Source organism: Peromyscus leucopus, chromosome X, assembly GCF_004664715.2.
Source record: "Peromyscus leucopus breed LL Stock chromosome X, UCI_PerLeu_2.1, whole genome shotgun sequence".
Classification (NCBI taxonomy): Eukaryota; Metazoa; Chordata; class Mammalia; order Rodentia; family Cricetidae; genus Peromyscus; species Peromyscus leucopus.
In genome coordinates, this window is record NC_051083.1 from 2,716,214 (window position 1) to 2,732,103 (window position 15,890).

Below are 15,890 nucleotides of genomic sequence, written 5' to 3' on the forward strand. Positions count from 1 at the left end.
AGCCTCTGTTTTCAAGTTTTTGAGGCACCTCTGTATTTTGGTTGTGCCTGCATTATTACACATGGTACAGAAGGACTTTTGTCCTCGCCTATAATTGCTATTTCCTGTTTTCTGTCTCTGTCACTGTTTTTATAGTAGTCACCTAATAGGTGTGAGGTGTTCTCTCACTGTGACTTTCATTCACATTTTCACCATGATTAGCGATCATACTGAGTTTTCCCACACACCCACTGGCCATTTGTGTATTGTTAATGGAAAAGATGTCTCTGCATGCTTTCGTCCATCCTGAAGGTTTGTTCATGTTTTTTATTGGTAGTTAAATTATTGGAATTCTTTATACCTTTGAATATTAGCCCCTTATGAGATTTTTGGTGTGCAAATGTTTTTTTCCCCATTCTGTAGTTTGCTGTTTCATTGTGGTGTAGAAGGTTTTTTAATTCTGATGCACACTCACTTGTCTGTTTTTGCTTTGGTTACATCAGCTTCTAATGCCATGCTGAAGAATTAACTGAGAAGGCAAAGTCATAAACTGTTCCTGTATGCTTTCTTCCAGGATGTGTGTGTGTGTGTGTGTGTGTGTGTGTGTGTGTGTGTACACGTATGTGTGCACAAGGATCAAACCCAGGGCCTCACCGATGTTGGGTAAGCATTCTCCTATTCAGCTCCCCACTAGCTGATGTACCTTCTTTTTTCCCCACTAAAGGATCTGGCATGTATTAGTACGTTGGCCAGACAAATGCAAAATCTATCTTAGGATCCAAGGCTGTCTCTTAGACTACAAACTGCAAAGCCTTGGTTTGTCATGCTGATCAGGTTACATAGCCCTACACTGGGGCCAGCACAGGGGCTGAAGGGCACTGTCCCAGCGGAGACTTTATAGTGAAAGGTCCTGTTACTGGCAGTGAGAGGGAGAGCAGAGCATCTCACCCTCATCAGGAAGACTGAAAAGTTCTATGACATGGGCTGCATCCTAGGCACCAGAGCACCAGGCAGCAGGCGTGCCATCCTGTTTGCGTTTTGAGATCACTGATGGGACTCTCTGTGAAGATAGCGTCCCCTGACCATTGGAGAGTCTGAAGGCTGTGATGGAGGGAGGGACGAAAGTTCGAAGCCGCAGGGGAAAAGAATGGTGGACATTCTGGATGACATGGGCGTATTTGGGGCTGAACGATCCGGGATGGTTCCGTTCTTGACTGTTATTGTTGCTGCTTAATCAGTTTGACCCACGTGTCTTGGAGCCAACCCTCAGTAATCTCCCTTAGGCTGAGTTTCAAAGGCAGCGCCTTCTGCAGGTTTTTATCAGACTGAATGCAGCCTCAAGCTCTTCATGATGTTTGTGGGTAAACACAGTCGTTCTTGATGCTCCTTTGATACTGCAGAATTGGCTAGATCCTATGGTGTCAAGGGCATGCAGAGTTCACCCATGTTACTCAAGGGGTGTGGCTAGGACTCACCAGGGACACTATATTCATCAAAGATGTGAGACCAGCTGGGTCCTGTGGTATCAAGCTCATGGTGGAATCATTTGGGACGATCAAAGCATCTGTGTTCTGTTGGGCTGATTTTTTTTTTTTTTTTTTTTTTTTTTTTAAAACCAGGGTTCTGAAATAATTAGTACTCTGTGAATGCCCAGTCCTGCTTCTTGGTTCTCTCTGTGTTGTTGTAGAACATTATTTTAAGGCGTGTTACTTTTGTTTATGTTGCATTTGTTTAACTCTGTGAAGCTGTGTTACTGTGCCTGTCGGAAACAACTCACGGTCTAATAAAGAACTGAGCAGCCAATAGCAAGGCAGGAGAAAGGATAGGTGGGGCTGGCAGGCAGAGAGAATACAGAGAAGGAGAAACCTGGAAGAGAAAAAAGAAGTAGCCAGAGAAGGAGGAGGACTTCAGAGGCCAGTCACCTAGCCACACAGCAAGCTACAGAGTAAGAGTAAGAACGGAAAAAGCCCAGAGTCAAAAGTTAGATGGGGCAAGTCAAGAAAAGCTGGCAAGAAACAAGCCAAGCTAAGGCTGGACATTCATAATTAAGTATAAGTCTCTGTGTGTGGCTTATCTGGGAGCTAGGTGGTGGCCCCCCCCAAAAGACGAAAGACCAAACAACACTCTGTCATGCGGTTTCTTTATCCAATATTACTTTTGTTAAAGCTTGAGAATAATTGTATTAGAGTTTGGGAGAAATAACAAAGCCAACAAGTTGTAAAGCTTAGCAGCTGCCGGAGGAGACTGAGATAACGAGAGACATCAAGATGTGTCTTCAACTGAGTCAGGGCTCAAGAGAGAAGGCAGGTTCAGCAGTGGTGCTTAGCCAGCACTGCGTGGAGGGGAGGGAGGTTCAGAGAAAGAGTGTGGATGTCCAGAGGGGCAGGGCAAGCATGCTTAGGATTTGGGCCAGGATGCTAAGGAGAGAGAGAGAAGTGGGAAAGGAAAGGTGATGACTATTGACTTAGAACTCAGAAATGGGCAGGCTCAGCAGGGAGGATCTGTCAGCAACTGCCTCAGTCTTACTTATTTTTAAAATGTTAATCCTCACAAATAAAACCACCCAAGGGGGAGAAATCTGTGCTCTCTCTCTCTCTCTCTCTCTCTCTCTCTCTCTCTCTCTCTCTCTCTCTCTCTCCCTAGTTGTTCAATATCAATAATGAATGTAAAAGGAATTGACTGATTCTTACTCAGGTGTCTATAGCTTTGTCCGTTTCTGAGATTATTTTAGTGACCTGACTTGTTCAGCTTGTTTGGACCATAAGAAAATGTGATGTTCCTAGTTGCATTCAGATCTCTTAGAAGTTGAAAACACACATGATTTTCTTCTTCTGTCTGAAAAATAACTTGCCTAGACTTTGCTCAGTCAAATGTGGTAGGCACAATAGTGGCCGCTCTAAGACATCTGCGTCCTAATCCTAGAGCCCTGTGGATATGTTGGATATGTTACCACATATGGTGAAAGGGGATTTGCAGATGGAATTGAAGTAAGGCTTGGGATGCAGAGATCTCCTGAGTTATCTGGTGAGGGGAGCAGGGTCATGAAAGATGAAAGAGATGAACAGTAGAGTCCGTGATACATTGTGCCAAAGACTCAACTGGCCATGTCTGCCTTTAATTAGAAGCAGAATCCAAACCAAGGACTCTTATAGAAGTTGGTTAAAAGCCAGAGAATGGGTTTTCTTCCTAGAACCTCCAGGAGAGTCTTAACAGCCAGATTGTGAGATAACATATTGACATAATAATAATAAAGTTAGGATTCTGTTGCTGTGAAGAGACACCTTGACCAAGGCAATTCTTATAAAACAAAACATTTAATTTGGGCTTGCTTAGAGTTTTAGAGGATTAGTCCATGACCATCATGGAGAGGAGCACAATGCTGGAGCAGTAGCTGAGAGCTACATTTTGATCTGTTGGTTGAGAGAGACTGGGCTTGTCATGGGCTTTTGAAACCTCAAAGCTCACTCCCAATGACATCCTTCAAGGCCATACCTACTCCAACAAGGCCACACCACCTAACCCTTCTAATCTTTTCAAACAGTTCCACTCCCTGGTGACTAAGCGTTTAAATATATGAGCCTATGGGGGCCATTCTTATTCAAACTACCATAGTATCTTAGCCTCTATTTTATTTGGTCATTTGTTACAGGAGGAAATTATCGTAAAATACATTTGCAAGGATTTAAAAAAAACAATTACAAAAATTGAAATAAGAGCACAGCTTTTCTTCTTTTCTCTTCCTTCTTTCCTTCCTCTCACTCCCTCCTTCCCCTCCCTCCCTCCCTCCTACTTTCCCTCCCTGCAGTTCATTGACATATCCTACTGGATTCTCTAGCAAGAAGTCTTTTGGTTCTTGTTCTCAACTCTGAAGTAGTTAAAAAGTGTGCACATTTAATATTGCTAAAAAAGATTAAAAGTAGGTCAGGCGTGGTGGTGCACTCTGGGAATTTCAGACTAAGGGAGATGGAGATGGGAGAATTCCAAGTGTGAAGCCTGCCTAGGCTACATAGCAAGACCCTCTTCCCAAAGACAACCAAGCAAAAAATGTGTGTGGCTCAACCCCAACATCACGGGTACCCCCTCAGCATAGGAGCCACAGGCACCATTAGAATAGGAGTCAGGATTTCAGATCTAAAGTGGCAAGGGTCATCAAGAGAGTGTAAACACTTTCTCAGGCTCTTTGAAAGCATTACGGAAAATTCTGGGTCTCCACAGTTACATGTAGTATGGCATAGAATTTATATTGAAATGTCAAGTGAAAGACAGTAAAACTGAGGATGATCCAGATGCAAGAGAAATGGTATCATTAGTAGGGCTGGGAGGTTCAAATGCTAATCTAAATGAAAATACTTCATAAACTAAAGAAACACACATCTCACATGTTAAATATCTTCAGATATTTTTCAAAAAAGAATTCAGATTTTAAATTCAACACTAAGCACAAATATGCAAGTGATTATCCGGAAGTTGGGAGCTTTATGACTAAGTTTTTTTTTAAATGAATTATTCAGTTCAAACTGATAGTTACAACATAGTTAAAATAAAAATGACTGGATGTGACCCAAACATGTCATGTGAAGACATAAAGATTTAAGATCCACGGTAACAACAGCAGAGCAATTTCGTAGGAACAGAAAGTGGCTTGGTTGCGCAATAGTTAGCTGAGAGTGTAAGTAGGTGAGAGAAGAAAATGTCAGGCATAAGGCATGGGCAATATGGATGGAGTGGACAGAGCAGACCCTTGGCGTATAGCATCTTCGTGATCATTACCCCCTGTGGGGGGAAATGGAAGGATCTTTACCCTTAGAATGGGGAGAATGAAAAGCTGAAATAAGTGACGTTCTCAGAGTCAAAAAATGTAGGTGGCTGAGCTAGCATGAAGATTCTCATTGTCAAGGACCCTGCACTATTTGTGTGTGTGTGTGGGGGGGGGATCAGGTAACCTTTAGCCTCTAAGCCAGTGATTTTCAACCTGTGGGTTGTGACCCCATGGGGGAGCAAATGACCCTTTCACGGGGGTCACCTAAGACCTATAGAAAACACAGATATTTACCTTGCAATTCATAACACTAACAGAATTACAGTCATGAAGTAGCAAATAATTTTATGGCTGGGGGGGTCACCCTAACATGAAGAAGTGTATTAAAGGGTCACAGAATTAGGAAGCTGATGACCACTGCAAGCCTTGTGTGTTCCAGTCTTCTTGCCCAGCATCTCACCAAATCTTCCAGACAGCTTTTACAGAAAGTGTCTGAAGAGGCTTTCTGAGCTACTTACTGTAAGTGATGAATACATGGAAAGGGGATGGAATGACTTGGGAATATCCAATAACGAGAGAGTTAAATTCCTGGATCCCACTGTGGATGGACTATATGTCTCAAGTTCCATCAACACGGGCCCGGCCTCTCTTTCTCTCTCTTATGAGGTGATTACAGAAGTGCTGGCGAATTCTTTCCACCAGTGGTTCCTGTATACAGCACGCACTTATGTTGTGGGACTCTTTTGTTGTTGTTCAGAATTCACCTTAGGGGTTTTCTCAAGCGCTGCCTTCTTGCTCTCTGGTGGTTTTCTAGCTTTCTTTTTTCTTTCCAGGCTGGGTGGATGATGCAGTTTCACTTCTAGGTGTTAGGGTTCTCTTCCACGCTGGCTTAGCCTGACCTTCAAGGGTTTCAGGTAGCCTACTTGCTAACTATTTTTTCAAGTCATACCTCCAGTAATTTTACATCTGAGTTCAGAGAACCAGCATTAAGGGAGTTCATCTTACGGTCTGAGCTGTGGTGTGTACAAGCCAGTGTTGTCCTTTTAAATTCTCCATGTTGTTAGGTTTGGGGATGTGGAGCTGAAAGCTGGTTATGTTCCTGAATTGGCTGTGGGATGCTACACATGGCTTCCATTGCTAAGGGTGGAAAAGTGTTTGTTATGATCGTAACTGTCTTAATTATAATTGCCGTCACAGCTCTCTCCCCTCAGGTAATTGAGCTCTGATAGTCATGCTTAGCTGAAGCCACCCACAAAAACCACACACATGGCGTTTTACTCAAAACTCAACTCTAACCACCACTTTGTGATGCAAAATCAGTGGAATTTTGGGTACTTTCTGTAAAATCGAAATCTTCATGGGGGTTTTCCGACATCCCGGTTGGTTAGCAAGTGATCAGCGGAGCGAACGAGACCTAAGCGGAGTGGCCTAAACACTGACTTCTGGGACAGGATGGGACAGCAGCGCATGTGAGTACCGTCATCTGGAGGGAGCTGCTTTGATTGCTGGAGATTGGCCCTGCTTCTGAAAGATGTGGCAAAGCAAGAGGTATGGTACTAGCCGTCTAGTGTGAAAGGCAGATAGGTCTGTTTACCTGTTGCTTATCTTTGCCACAGGGTTTTCGGTCTTGACACAGTATCCACATTTTGTCCTTTCTAGCTTATACCCTCTTATGAAAGAGATTTGAAAAATAAGATCAATGGGCAGTGTTTCCCAGGCAGGAATAAGGGTGGGAAGGGGATGACTGCTAAAATAGGCTAGCCCTGTTCTGGAAGGCAGGAAGCACCTGACTTGGGAAGAACTCGCTCTGTCTTGCAGAAGTCAGGAGATGTCTGTTTATTCTGGAGCCAAGTGCTCAGGAATTGACTCTCCCTGTTGAGTCTCCAGGTCTCATTGTTTAAGTTTCATTCCTGCTGTGTGGTTTGGTAGATGGAGCATGTTGTCTTTCAAGTGAGACCCTGTCTCAACAACCAACCAGCCAACCAACCAACCAACTAACAACTGCCACCCCCCCCCCCCACAACAAAGCCAAACCTGGCTTTGGTTTGGTGGCAGGTGTTTAAGCCCAGGAAGCCCCAATGGCTTTCTTGCACACGAGCACGGGACTGCCATACTTCCTACTTAGTCTGGCTATGTTCCTTATTCATCTGCGGAGGTAACTTTAAAGGTGACCTGGACCTTGATCCCTGAAATAGAGGTGCCACAAATCGTGTGTGGAGAAGTCAGCACAAACAGCGACCTAGCCAAGCCCCCCCGGAGCTTCACCTGCACATTCTGTTGTAGCTACAGGAGCTTTGGCGTTGACACCCACATTCCCAGGGTAGGACCTGCCGCATGTAAGGCAGAGTGACATTCTAGTTTCCTTTATTTTCTGCTGAAGCTGGCAAGCTGAATGAAGATTTCTATCTTTGGTGACAGGATTCAAATGAGACACGACAAACCTGTAAAAGCTGCCACCTAAACATGTCAATGCAGAACTTCCAGTGAACTGGATGGGACTTGGGGAGGCACACCACACGCCGCCAGCCTTGGGTGTTGGGCAGCTCGGGAGATCAAAGGCAAAGCCCAAGGGAATGAACAAGTCCTTGCTGGCTGTGCGGTACTGGGAGACGGAGTACAGGGGCCATTTTGGTTTCAGACAAAAAGCACGTGTCTCTTGAAGGCTTACCATATGATGGAAAAATTTAAACTGACTGGAAAATTGATTTAAGTTACCCAGTTTATATGGTAGAAGTTATGAAACTACCCATTAAATTGGAATTTCATCCCGACCCAGTTCTCCGAGCTGGGTGGGAATTAGTCCTGTTTACTAAAGCACAGAGAAGATCAGCATCGAAAAGAGCAGCCAAAGCCAGCTTTGCTTCAGGAGGGGACAAGTTCTTCTACATTTGGTTAGACGAGTAAGGCAGCAAAGCCAACATCATAAACGGTCTATGACGGGACCCTGACCTGGGGGAGTGGGTCCAAACAAACTCCAACGGTTACTGATACTTCTACCTGGTAGAGGCCCAGTTAAAGATCCCCACACTAAACAGAGCACCCTGGATCTTGTCACAGCCTGCCAGGTGTCTGGGACAGCCTGGTGGCACTCAGTCACCTGGAAGAATGAATTCTGTATGCAGTACCCTCCAATATTTGTTCTATCCGTTTCCCACTGAATATAAACCATTGTTTATTTTCTAAAATCAGGTCAGCAGTTCCTGAATTAATCTGGTAACCAAACCAGTTGTAGTTTTAACTCTGTCCTAATGGGAAGAAGAGTCTAACTCTGGAATCGCTCCTAAGTCACAAAGAAATGCCAAATGAAAGCTACCAGCCAGTCGCCATGTAGTATTCTGCATCATTTATTAAATATTTATGTATGCATTTACAAACTTGACTTGCTCCAAAACTCTGCTATCAGTTCAGTTTTTAAACTTTTGTGCAGAGATGGCCTAGTAAAACGAGACCCAGGTACAAAACGAGGCAACAGGTAGAAAACTTCTCCTGTTATACTTTGCACCCACCCAGAAAAGAAAGCACGTGACGAAGAAAGAAAACCCAAACGTGGCTCTTTCAGAAGGACAGCATTGTCAGTGTTCAACTATGCCCCCTAAGGGGGCAGCTAAGCATCCTAAGGGGCAGCTCCTACTCTGTCTTACATGTATGTATGTATGTGTATATATATAATATATATATATATATATATATATATATATATATATATATATAATTTGTAATAACCTCTTACCTAGTGTATCATGTGGGTTCAGATGAAGAAAGTCTAGAAACCATCAGCTAACTCATTTGACCATAATGTGACATCAAAATTCACCAGGGAAATGACAGTTACTAGCCAGCAATGTGCTGTTATTCCAACGTCATGTAAAAAGTTCCCTTTAAAAAATTCATCGATTTCTTTGCAACCTATAATATTAGCCTCTAACGTGGCTCTCTTAAAGAAATACCTTAAATGATTAATTTTGAAGCTTAACGTGGCTCTCTTAAAGAAATACCTTAAATGATTAATTTTGAAGCTTAAACGTCTCCTTGAAACTAAAGTTGCTTTTCTTAAAATGGATGCTGTTTGAACAGTTCACAGACCTAGAGTTATCACTAGGAGACAGGGGCACCAATGCCATTAGCAACGAGAAACAGCATAACTGTAGGATAATTACAAGGTACAAAGTTGCCCAGGGGCCAGAAACTCGCTAATAATATAATTTTGGCAGCAGCATCATTCGATATTTAACCATTTATTACATCAGTATTAACATATCAGCTTCAGAGACGCGCACTCCTTGAGGACACCCAGGAGTTACAAAGTTATGGTGATTGCATAATTTGTATTGCACAGTTTTATAAAAAACATAAATACTGGCTATTCTAGCTTTAAATACAAAATACATGTCATATACTTTTAAATCTATAATCTGGTTCAAGTGCAAATCAGGTACTTTCTGGAGTCCTTCCAAAAAAGGCATTTTTAACATTTTTGGCCCCAGTGACAGGTCACCATGCCAACAGAGCTAATTACAATACGTTAAGTCCAAACCTCTGAGAGTAGCAATCATATACATACAATACAAAACTGAGTATTTACAAATGTACTAAGCGCACATGTAACCTTAGTGGGTGAATGAGAACTAATGAGCCATACCCACGCCGATAATAATTTAGAAAGGGTGAGTACAGTCCCTCCGTCTTGTTGGCTTTAGGCTGGCTGCTGTGGGTTGACATTCATGTGAGGAGGATGTCCTAGAAGGCCGATTCTTTGCTTCTGCTTCCTCTGCTCTGTCATCTGGAAAGTTACAAAGTTTCATCATTACACTCAGACACTTCCTGTACGTCAGGTCACACAACGAGCCATAGATTTATTTACCTCTGTGGTTATGGGTTATACTGAAACCCACTTTCTACAAATAGTGTACTGAGAGAGAGAGAGAGAGAGAGAGAGAGAGAGAGAGAGAGAGAGAGAGAGAGAGAGAGAGAGAGAGAGAGAGAGAGGGAGAGAGAGAGAGAGCGAGCTTCAAAGAGGGCATCTTCCTCCACAGAGCAGGGAATTAATTCTGTGGCCCATCATGCAGGGTGACATTCACCAGAAGTACTGCTTGATACTTGTTTCATACAGAAACAAAAGAGAGAAGAGGCACAGGCTTCGGGATTATTTCTGAAAACCATTTCCAAATGATGTACACACTCATTGGAAAATGGTAGCTTGCTTTGATTACAACACATCACTATATAGAAAAGCGGTGTTTTTAGAATTCCTGGGTTTGACACTTTGTGCCCACACTCTTCAGGGGGTCTTGGGTTCCTCTCCTCAGTGTTTTTGCAAAGGTCAGAAAAAAGTTACCTGGTTCTTCTAGGAAAGATGAGAGATCCTCAGATCCCCAAGATGCAGGGTAACTAACGCTATATAAGCTGTGATCTGGCTACCAGTGCTGTGAACAGGCACTGGATTTCGGATCTCAACAGGAGAGACCATTTCTCAGTGTGGGGTCCTGTGAAAAAATGCATTCACAGCCCAAAGTGAGAGACAGAATTTCTTCTGGCTGTGCGGCTGAGCTCTCACTTTGGGCCTCCAGCTTCCTCCTGGGTATTTTAGGACCCAGTTCTCTGCCTTGAGAGTTTTCTTAGCAATGTAGGGACTACTTCTGGACTTGAGGCTCACACGTTCACCAAGATAAAAGGCTGTATGAACACATACTAGATGAAATTATGTGCAACTAGCATAAGGCTTAGGGTAGAATAGTAAAAAATATAAACTTTGGAATCAGACAGCCATTTAACTTAATCTAAAATGTTATTTATCTTCTGCCAATTTGTTCATCAGTCTGTGTAATGAAGGTAATTCCTGTCTGGTGGGGAGACAGCTAAGGGCACATATGTAGATGTCTCAGTACAGTGTCACATACAGGATGCTTAAGTTTCAGTTTTCACCTCAACTGATTTCCGGTGCATACCTAGTACACTTCCTTTAGTTCAAATTTAAAGTGGTTATATTTTTCTTTCTCAAAGCAGAGCACTTAACAGTTTAAGCCAAGATATTACTTTTTGGGGCTCCTATGGAAATACTTGATTATAATTTAGACGAAAAGATGAACTAAGATTTAGCACTTCCATGTGGCAGTTTTAAGTGAAAGTTTTTGTAAGGAGCTGAATGAAAATATTCTAGCCAGTCTCCAAAGCTTACATCCACAAGTTCATCTCAGGAAGGAGGCGTTTCACATGGCCCATGGAATGCATTCATTGTTAGGTTAACAAGCTAGTTACCTGCTCATCTTACTGATTGAGAATTCAGTTATGGTAGCTCGGGTTTGTTCTCCTCAACGGCTCTCTAGACAGGCAGTCTTTTGAGGGAATCTACTCGTAATCTTGATCATTTCAAGTATTTAAATGGATTTAGAAATCTTGGCATGCTCACCACCTATGAAAGGGGTACTTCCTAAAACATCCACGGGAAGCTGCTGACATCTTCCAGCTCAAAGCTGGCCCATACAACCTTCTCCACAACGCTTTCGGTAACTGCTGGGACCAGAGAGAAACTCTACACACACCGGCCTCACCCCTGCTCAGTAAGTCCGTTATTCCATCTTTGTCTTCAACTCACAACTTGTAAAGCTTTCTGCCATTTAGCAAGTGACTGTTTGCCTTCACTGAGAGACATGAACGGCTCCCTCCCTCTTGGTCCATGCTTCCTTTTGTTTCTTTCAAGCTGGCTGGCACATCATGTTCGCTCCCTCATAAACCATAAAGGTCCACAGTGTTGTAGGTTGGTGGCCAATTCTTAAACCCTTATCAGTTCAAGTACCTAATACATATGTATATGATTTTGATTGTTTCCATAGAGTGGTTTATAAATGGTTCAGCACCAAAACCACCCAGTAAAAACATAAAAATATGGACAAAAGGGACCACAAACAGTTTGGTATTATCAGGTCTGTTGTGGGGGGCTTGGGAATATGCATTTCTAACAAGTTCTTGGATGTTGAAGATGTTGCTGGCCTGTTTTTGAAGAGCTGGGCATGTACATTTTGAACATGTTTTCATATACTTCACTGCTTCCTTTTTCTTACACGAAGACAGGTCATAGAGAGGATTCTCTGCAACTACATATACAATAGCATACCTTTCGACTGTGATCTGCATCAGCCTTAGCCTTTTAGACAGGAGGAAGCCGTCTAACCCAATGCCACTGGAAGAATTGGCTATCACTCAGTAACAACTAGAAAGGAGTTAAAGAAAGAACAAAACGAAAACCAAACAATCCCCCCAAAAAGCCATAAAACAGCTAAGGACTAAATCTGATTGGAAAGGAACCAAGGCCAACAGTATTGGCTACCTAGCTTTCCTACCATTCCTGCCTGTTTTCAAATAGTTTCTGTCTTTACTAGCTCCATTCACACTTTTCACATATACAACCTGTCTGCCTATCTTACCATGAGGCACCACTCACTATGTGTAACCATTATTGTGTCAGAAAATATAAACATGACCAAAATCTATCCCAATCTCACACACTGTACTCACTGGATATCCAAAGCAAAATGGATTCCTGATAAAAGTCTCCATCAGATGCCTACCTCAAGTACCCGCGTCATGGAAAATGTCCTAGTTGTAGAACATTAAAAATTCTGAGAGTCTCCACTTAGCTGGACAGCTGACACAATGCTGTGCTTCACAGGTATACAAATACAGAAATCACCCCGAATGTCTCTGTGCTGTCTTTTGGCTTTCGTCAATGGCTTTATAAATCAGATGGAAGCAACATCAAAAAGACCTTGCCTGAGAACACTAGACACAGCACGGATGGATCATGAAGTGATTAAAAGTTGGCATAGGGAGGAGTCTCACCAACAGTGCACTGATACCTTAGTCAGGCTCAACAGATCATAACACTCTCTGAAAAGCCTCTAGTTACACATGGAGAAGCATTCTAGTTACTGAGGTTCCAAATAGCCAGTGAGGTCGAGTAAGCAGAATTCCTTCCTATGGTTCTGTAGAGTCAGCCAGGCTCAAATGATGAGCCCCAAACACTCAGAAGTTAAAACAAACAAAACCAAAACAAAAACCCCCTCAAAAACAAAACCTCCAAAACACAGTGTCTGCTGAATGCGATTATACTGCTTGTATATTATTGCTCGGCCCCTTAGAGGTGCCCCCCGTAACCTGTTTAGTCCTATCTCACTAGCAAACGTTCTCAAGCTCTGAAGGAAGACTGAATAGCCCCGGGGCAATGACTGAAATCTTTCCTCTAGGTCACTGTGAGGAAAGCCTCACTGCCCTTGTCCATTCCCACAGAAACCAGTTGAGAATTCTGCACCACACTGTGTTCCAGTGTCATTCACCTGCTTGTTGTCTCGGCGGGGAGACAGCTAGTTCTAGAAGGCGGACACTAGGTCCTTTCTGCCTCTGTATCCTGGGTATCTAGTGCTGTGTGTGGCCTCCGTGGCCTCCGAGTGTTGGTTGAAATGAGGAGTCGGGTACACCGGAATGTACTGCCATTCCTCGAGCATGCCATGCGCTGTCATGCGTTTGCCCATGCTGCGTCCCCTCTTGGAAGGCCGCTCCTGGAGTTCTCTGCCAGCCCAGAAGCCACCTGCTTGGATGGTTACAGACGCTACACCCCTTTCTCACTGTAAGCTACTGGTGGGCCCGCTCCCCCTGTGTTCCTTGGAACTTCATTCCTGCCTTCTCTTTGTTTCTTGCTAAACCCAGGGTCCCAGAAGGCAGATGTCTTGGCTCTCTTTCATGAGAAAGGCAACATGCTAATGTAATTTAGATGTTCAAGCACTTTTTACATTCCTAGCATGACAGATAAGGGTCGCTGCCTTATAGGAAGCCAGTCACATTTTCAAGAAAATTAACCTTTTGCTTAGTATTTGCTCTTTTGCATTATGAAGGAAACATGCAAAAAAAATAATTATGAAGTTCTTACATTAGTCTTCCTCCTTGGAATAAGGATGTAAGAGAATCATATTTAGTATTCAGAATCTCTTGGGAGGGGAAGCTTGGAGATGAGATGCATCAGTAATTCTTAGAATAGCAATCCAGTCAGACTGAACACCTGACACCACTAATCATGTTTTCACTACTATATCCTCACAAGGACCTTCTCCCCCAGTGGGTAGTTTAGAAAAACAACCAGCAAAGACCTGAGTCCATTATTAAAGTCCACGATTAAAACCTAAACTCATCCCTAACTGAAATGGCCATCTCTCTGCTGCTGGTTTCTGGGTCAGACCACCTACAGAACAGCTAAGGGATGAGGCAATTTATGGATTGTCCAGTAAATTGGCAGTCTTTCATGGCTGTCGTAAAAAATGTCTGGGACAGTTTCTTGTTCTTGAATCATTTGTGGGGCTTTTAGGTTTTAATCCATTTTGTTGCCTTTTGTGGGCAGGAATTCTTACAATGACCAGACCAAATCTGTAATATGCCACTGTTGAGTTCTTACACACAAGAGCTTAAAAAATGTTTAAAATTCTCCTAACACCAAACCTAGTAACATTCAAACTCTTCAGGTTGGTTCTGAGATGATGCATCACAGGCTTGTTCGAAGTCAGATGAAGGAAGCAATTTCTACCTCCTTTGGAATGAAACAATCCCTCCCTACCCCCAAAGCTACTATGGTCTATTTTTCTCTCCCTGTATTTCAGCATCTCGAAACTCGAACAGTTTAATCCTGGTAGAAGAACTTCAAAATGTGCTACTGCGTTCCCATGCTTCTTTGTAGCCTATAACACTTTCCAAGAAAAAAAAATGGTTCGATTTCAGAATCACTCACAGGGGAAGGGCTTTCTAAAGAGTGGTTCCAACTGCCAACTTGAAAACTGAAAAATAACACAAGAAGGGCAGGGAATTGAACAGCTGAAACCACACAGGGTCTGAGGTGAGTTCGCGAATCTTAGTCTAGGTTTGGTGAAATGTTTGTTCAACAGGACTAGCTCTACCCTGACCCAAGATTTCAAAACCTGAGCTCCTCCTGTGCTCAGCTGCGCACGACAGTGAACGCATCCTCAGTACCAGAAAATATTAAGGTTCTTCCTTTAAAAAGAAAAAGAAAAAAGAAAGAAAAGAAAGAAAGAAAGAAAGGGAAAGGAAATCTAAAAAGTCAATCACAAGAAGGCAAACTGAACACAAAACAGAGCAAACAAACTCAAAACCAAACTACTCAATCACATCAAAGCAGGCCAACAAAACTGGAGGGTTAGGGCTTCACACCCTCATGCTGTGATGTGCCGGGGGATAAATTTCCCAAGGGCCTTCTGTGCTCTTTTACGTCCTCATCAAGAAAACCAGGAACTGGTAAACCAGGAACTGGTACGATGACCCATGCTTTCCCGAGGCTCTCCCTACGCCTGCCATTCTTGCTGTGTTTCCTCAGCCCAGCTCACACCTTGGACATGGTTCATTGGTTTGTGAAGTGGGGCTGGGCTTGAAGCGGCTTCTGAGTCACCCTCGGTGATAACTGGAGAATGGCAGAGTCAGCACTGTCTGGACAAGGGTTCTCAACGGAGCCCGAAGGGAAGGGCTGACTTGATTTGACCACCACAGGATGCTCAGAAACACAACAGTTTTGTTTCAGACGTATTTTAAGGAACTCCCCGGCCAACTGGAACCACCCAGGTGTTCGCATTAACAGAGCAGGCCTTACAGAGCTTCCAAGGATGATAATGAGAAAGAGTTAGGAGGAAATGAGATGAGAGGTAGGTGCCCTGCAGAGCTAGGTGGCCTCAGCAGTAACAGTTCTGATACCCTGGGCATGAGGGCCAAGAAAACTCTGAAAAATGGCCCAGGCATCACGGTTAGCTCCTGTGTCTCAGTGTCTTACATTGGCACCTAAGATTTGTTTTTTTGTATCTAGTTTTTGAACATCTGATGTGACGGTGCCCCTTCATGCCACAGCTATCCCACGTGGAAGGAAAAAAGCTTGCTAGAGCTCTCAGGGGCTGGAGGGACAGAGGCAGACACAGCCCTTGAGGAGGTCATGAGTCAGCTCAGTCCTGTAAAACACCTGTTAGATGTCTCGCAGCAGGGTGAGCAGTTAATAAAAGCCACGTGTTTTCGTTAAATCTTCACTAGTTCACTTATTTAGATGATTATTCATTTTAGGTGGTTGCCAAGCTCTGTGTTGTACACTGCTCTCATCAATAAGGCCACGTCTTCA

The 15,890-nt window shown here is 43.4% G+C and overlaps 1 protein-coding gene across 13 annotated transcripts in view; it reads right to left on the minus strand.

The window, feature by feature from the left end:
* Positions 1–8,957: 8,957 nt before the first annotated feature.
* The window catches only part of Itpr1 (inositol 1,4,5-trisphosphate receptor type 1), a 343,325-nt gene continuing 336,392 nt past the window's right edge, over positions 8,958–15,890 (minus strand). For 12 of the 13 annotated variants that reach the window (XM_028867579.2, XM_028867576.2, XM_028867574.2 and 9 more), the window contains one exon: positions 9,316–9,518. In XM_028867579.2, coding sequence (XP_028723412.1) covers positions 9,432–9,518 — 87 coding nt within the window. In that variant the 3' untranslated portion in view covers positions 9,316–9,431. Of the gene's footprint in view, positions 9,519–15,890 lie in introns of all 13 variants that reach the window. The other variant, XM_028867566.2, reaches the window with a different exon arrangement.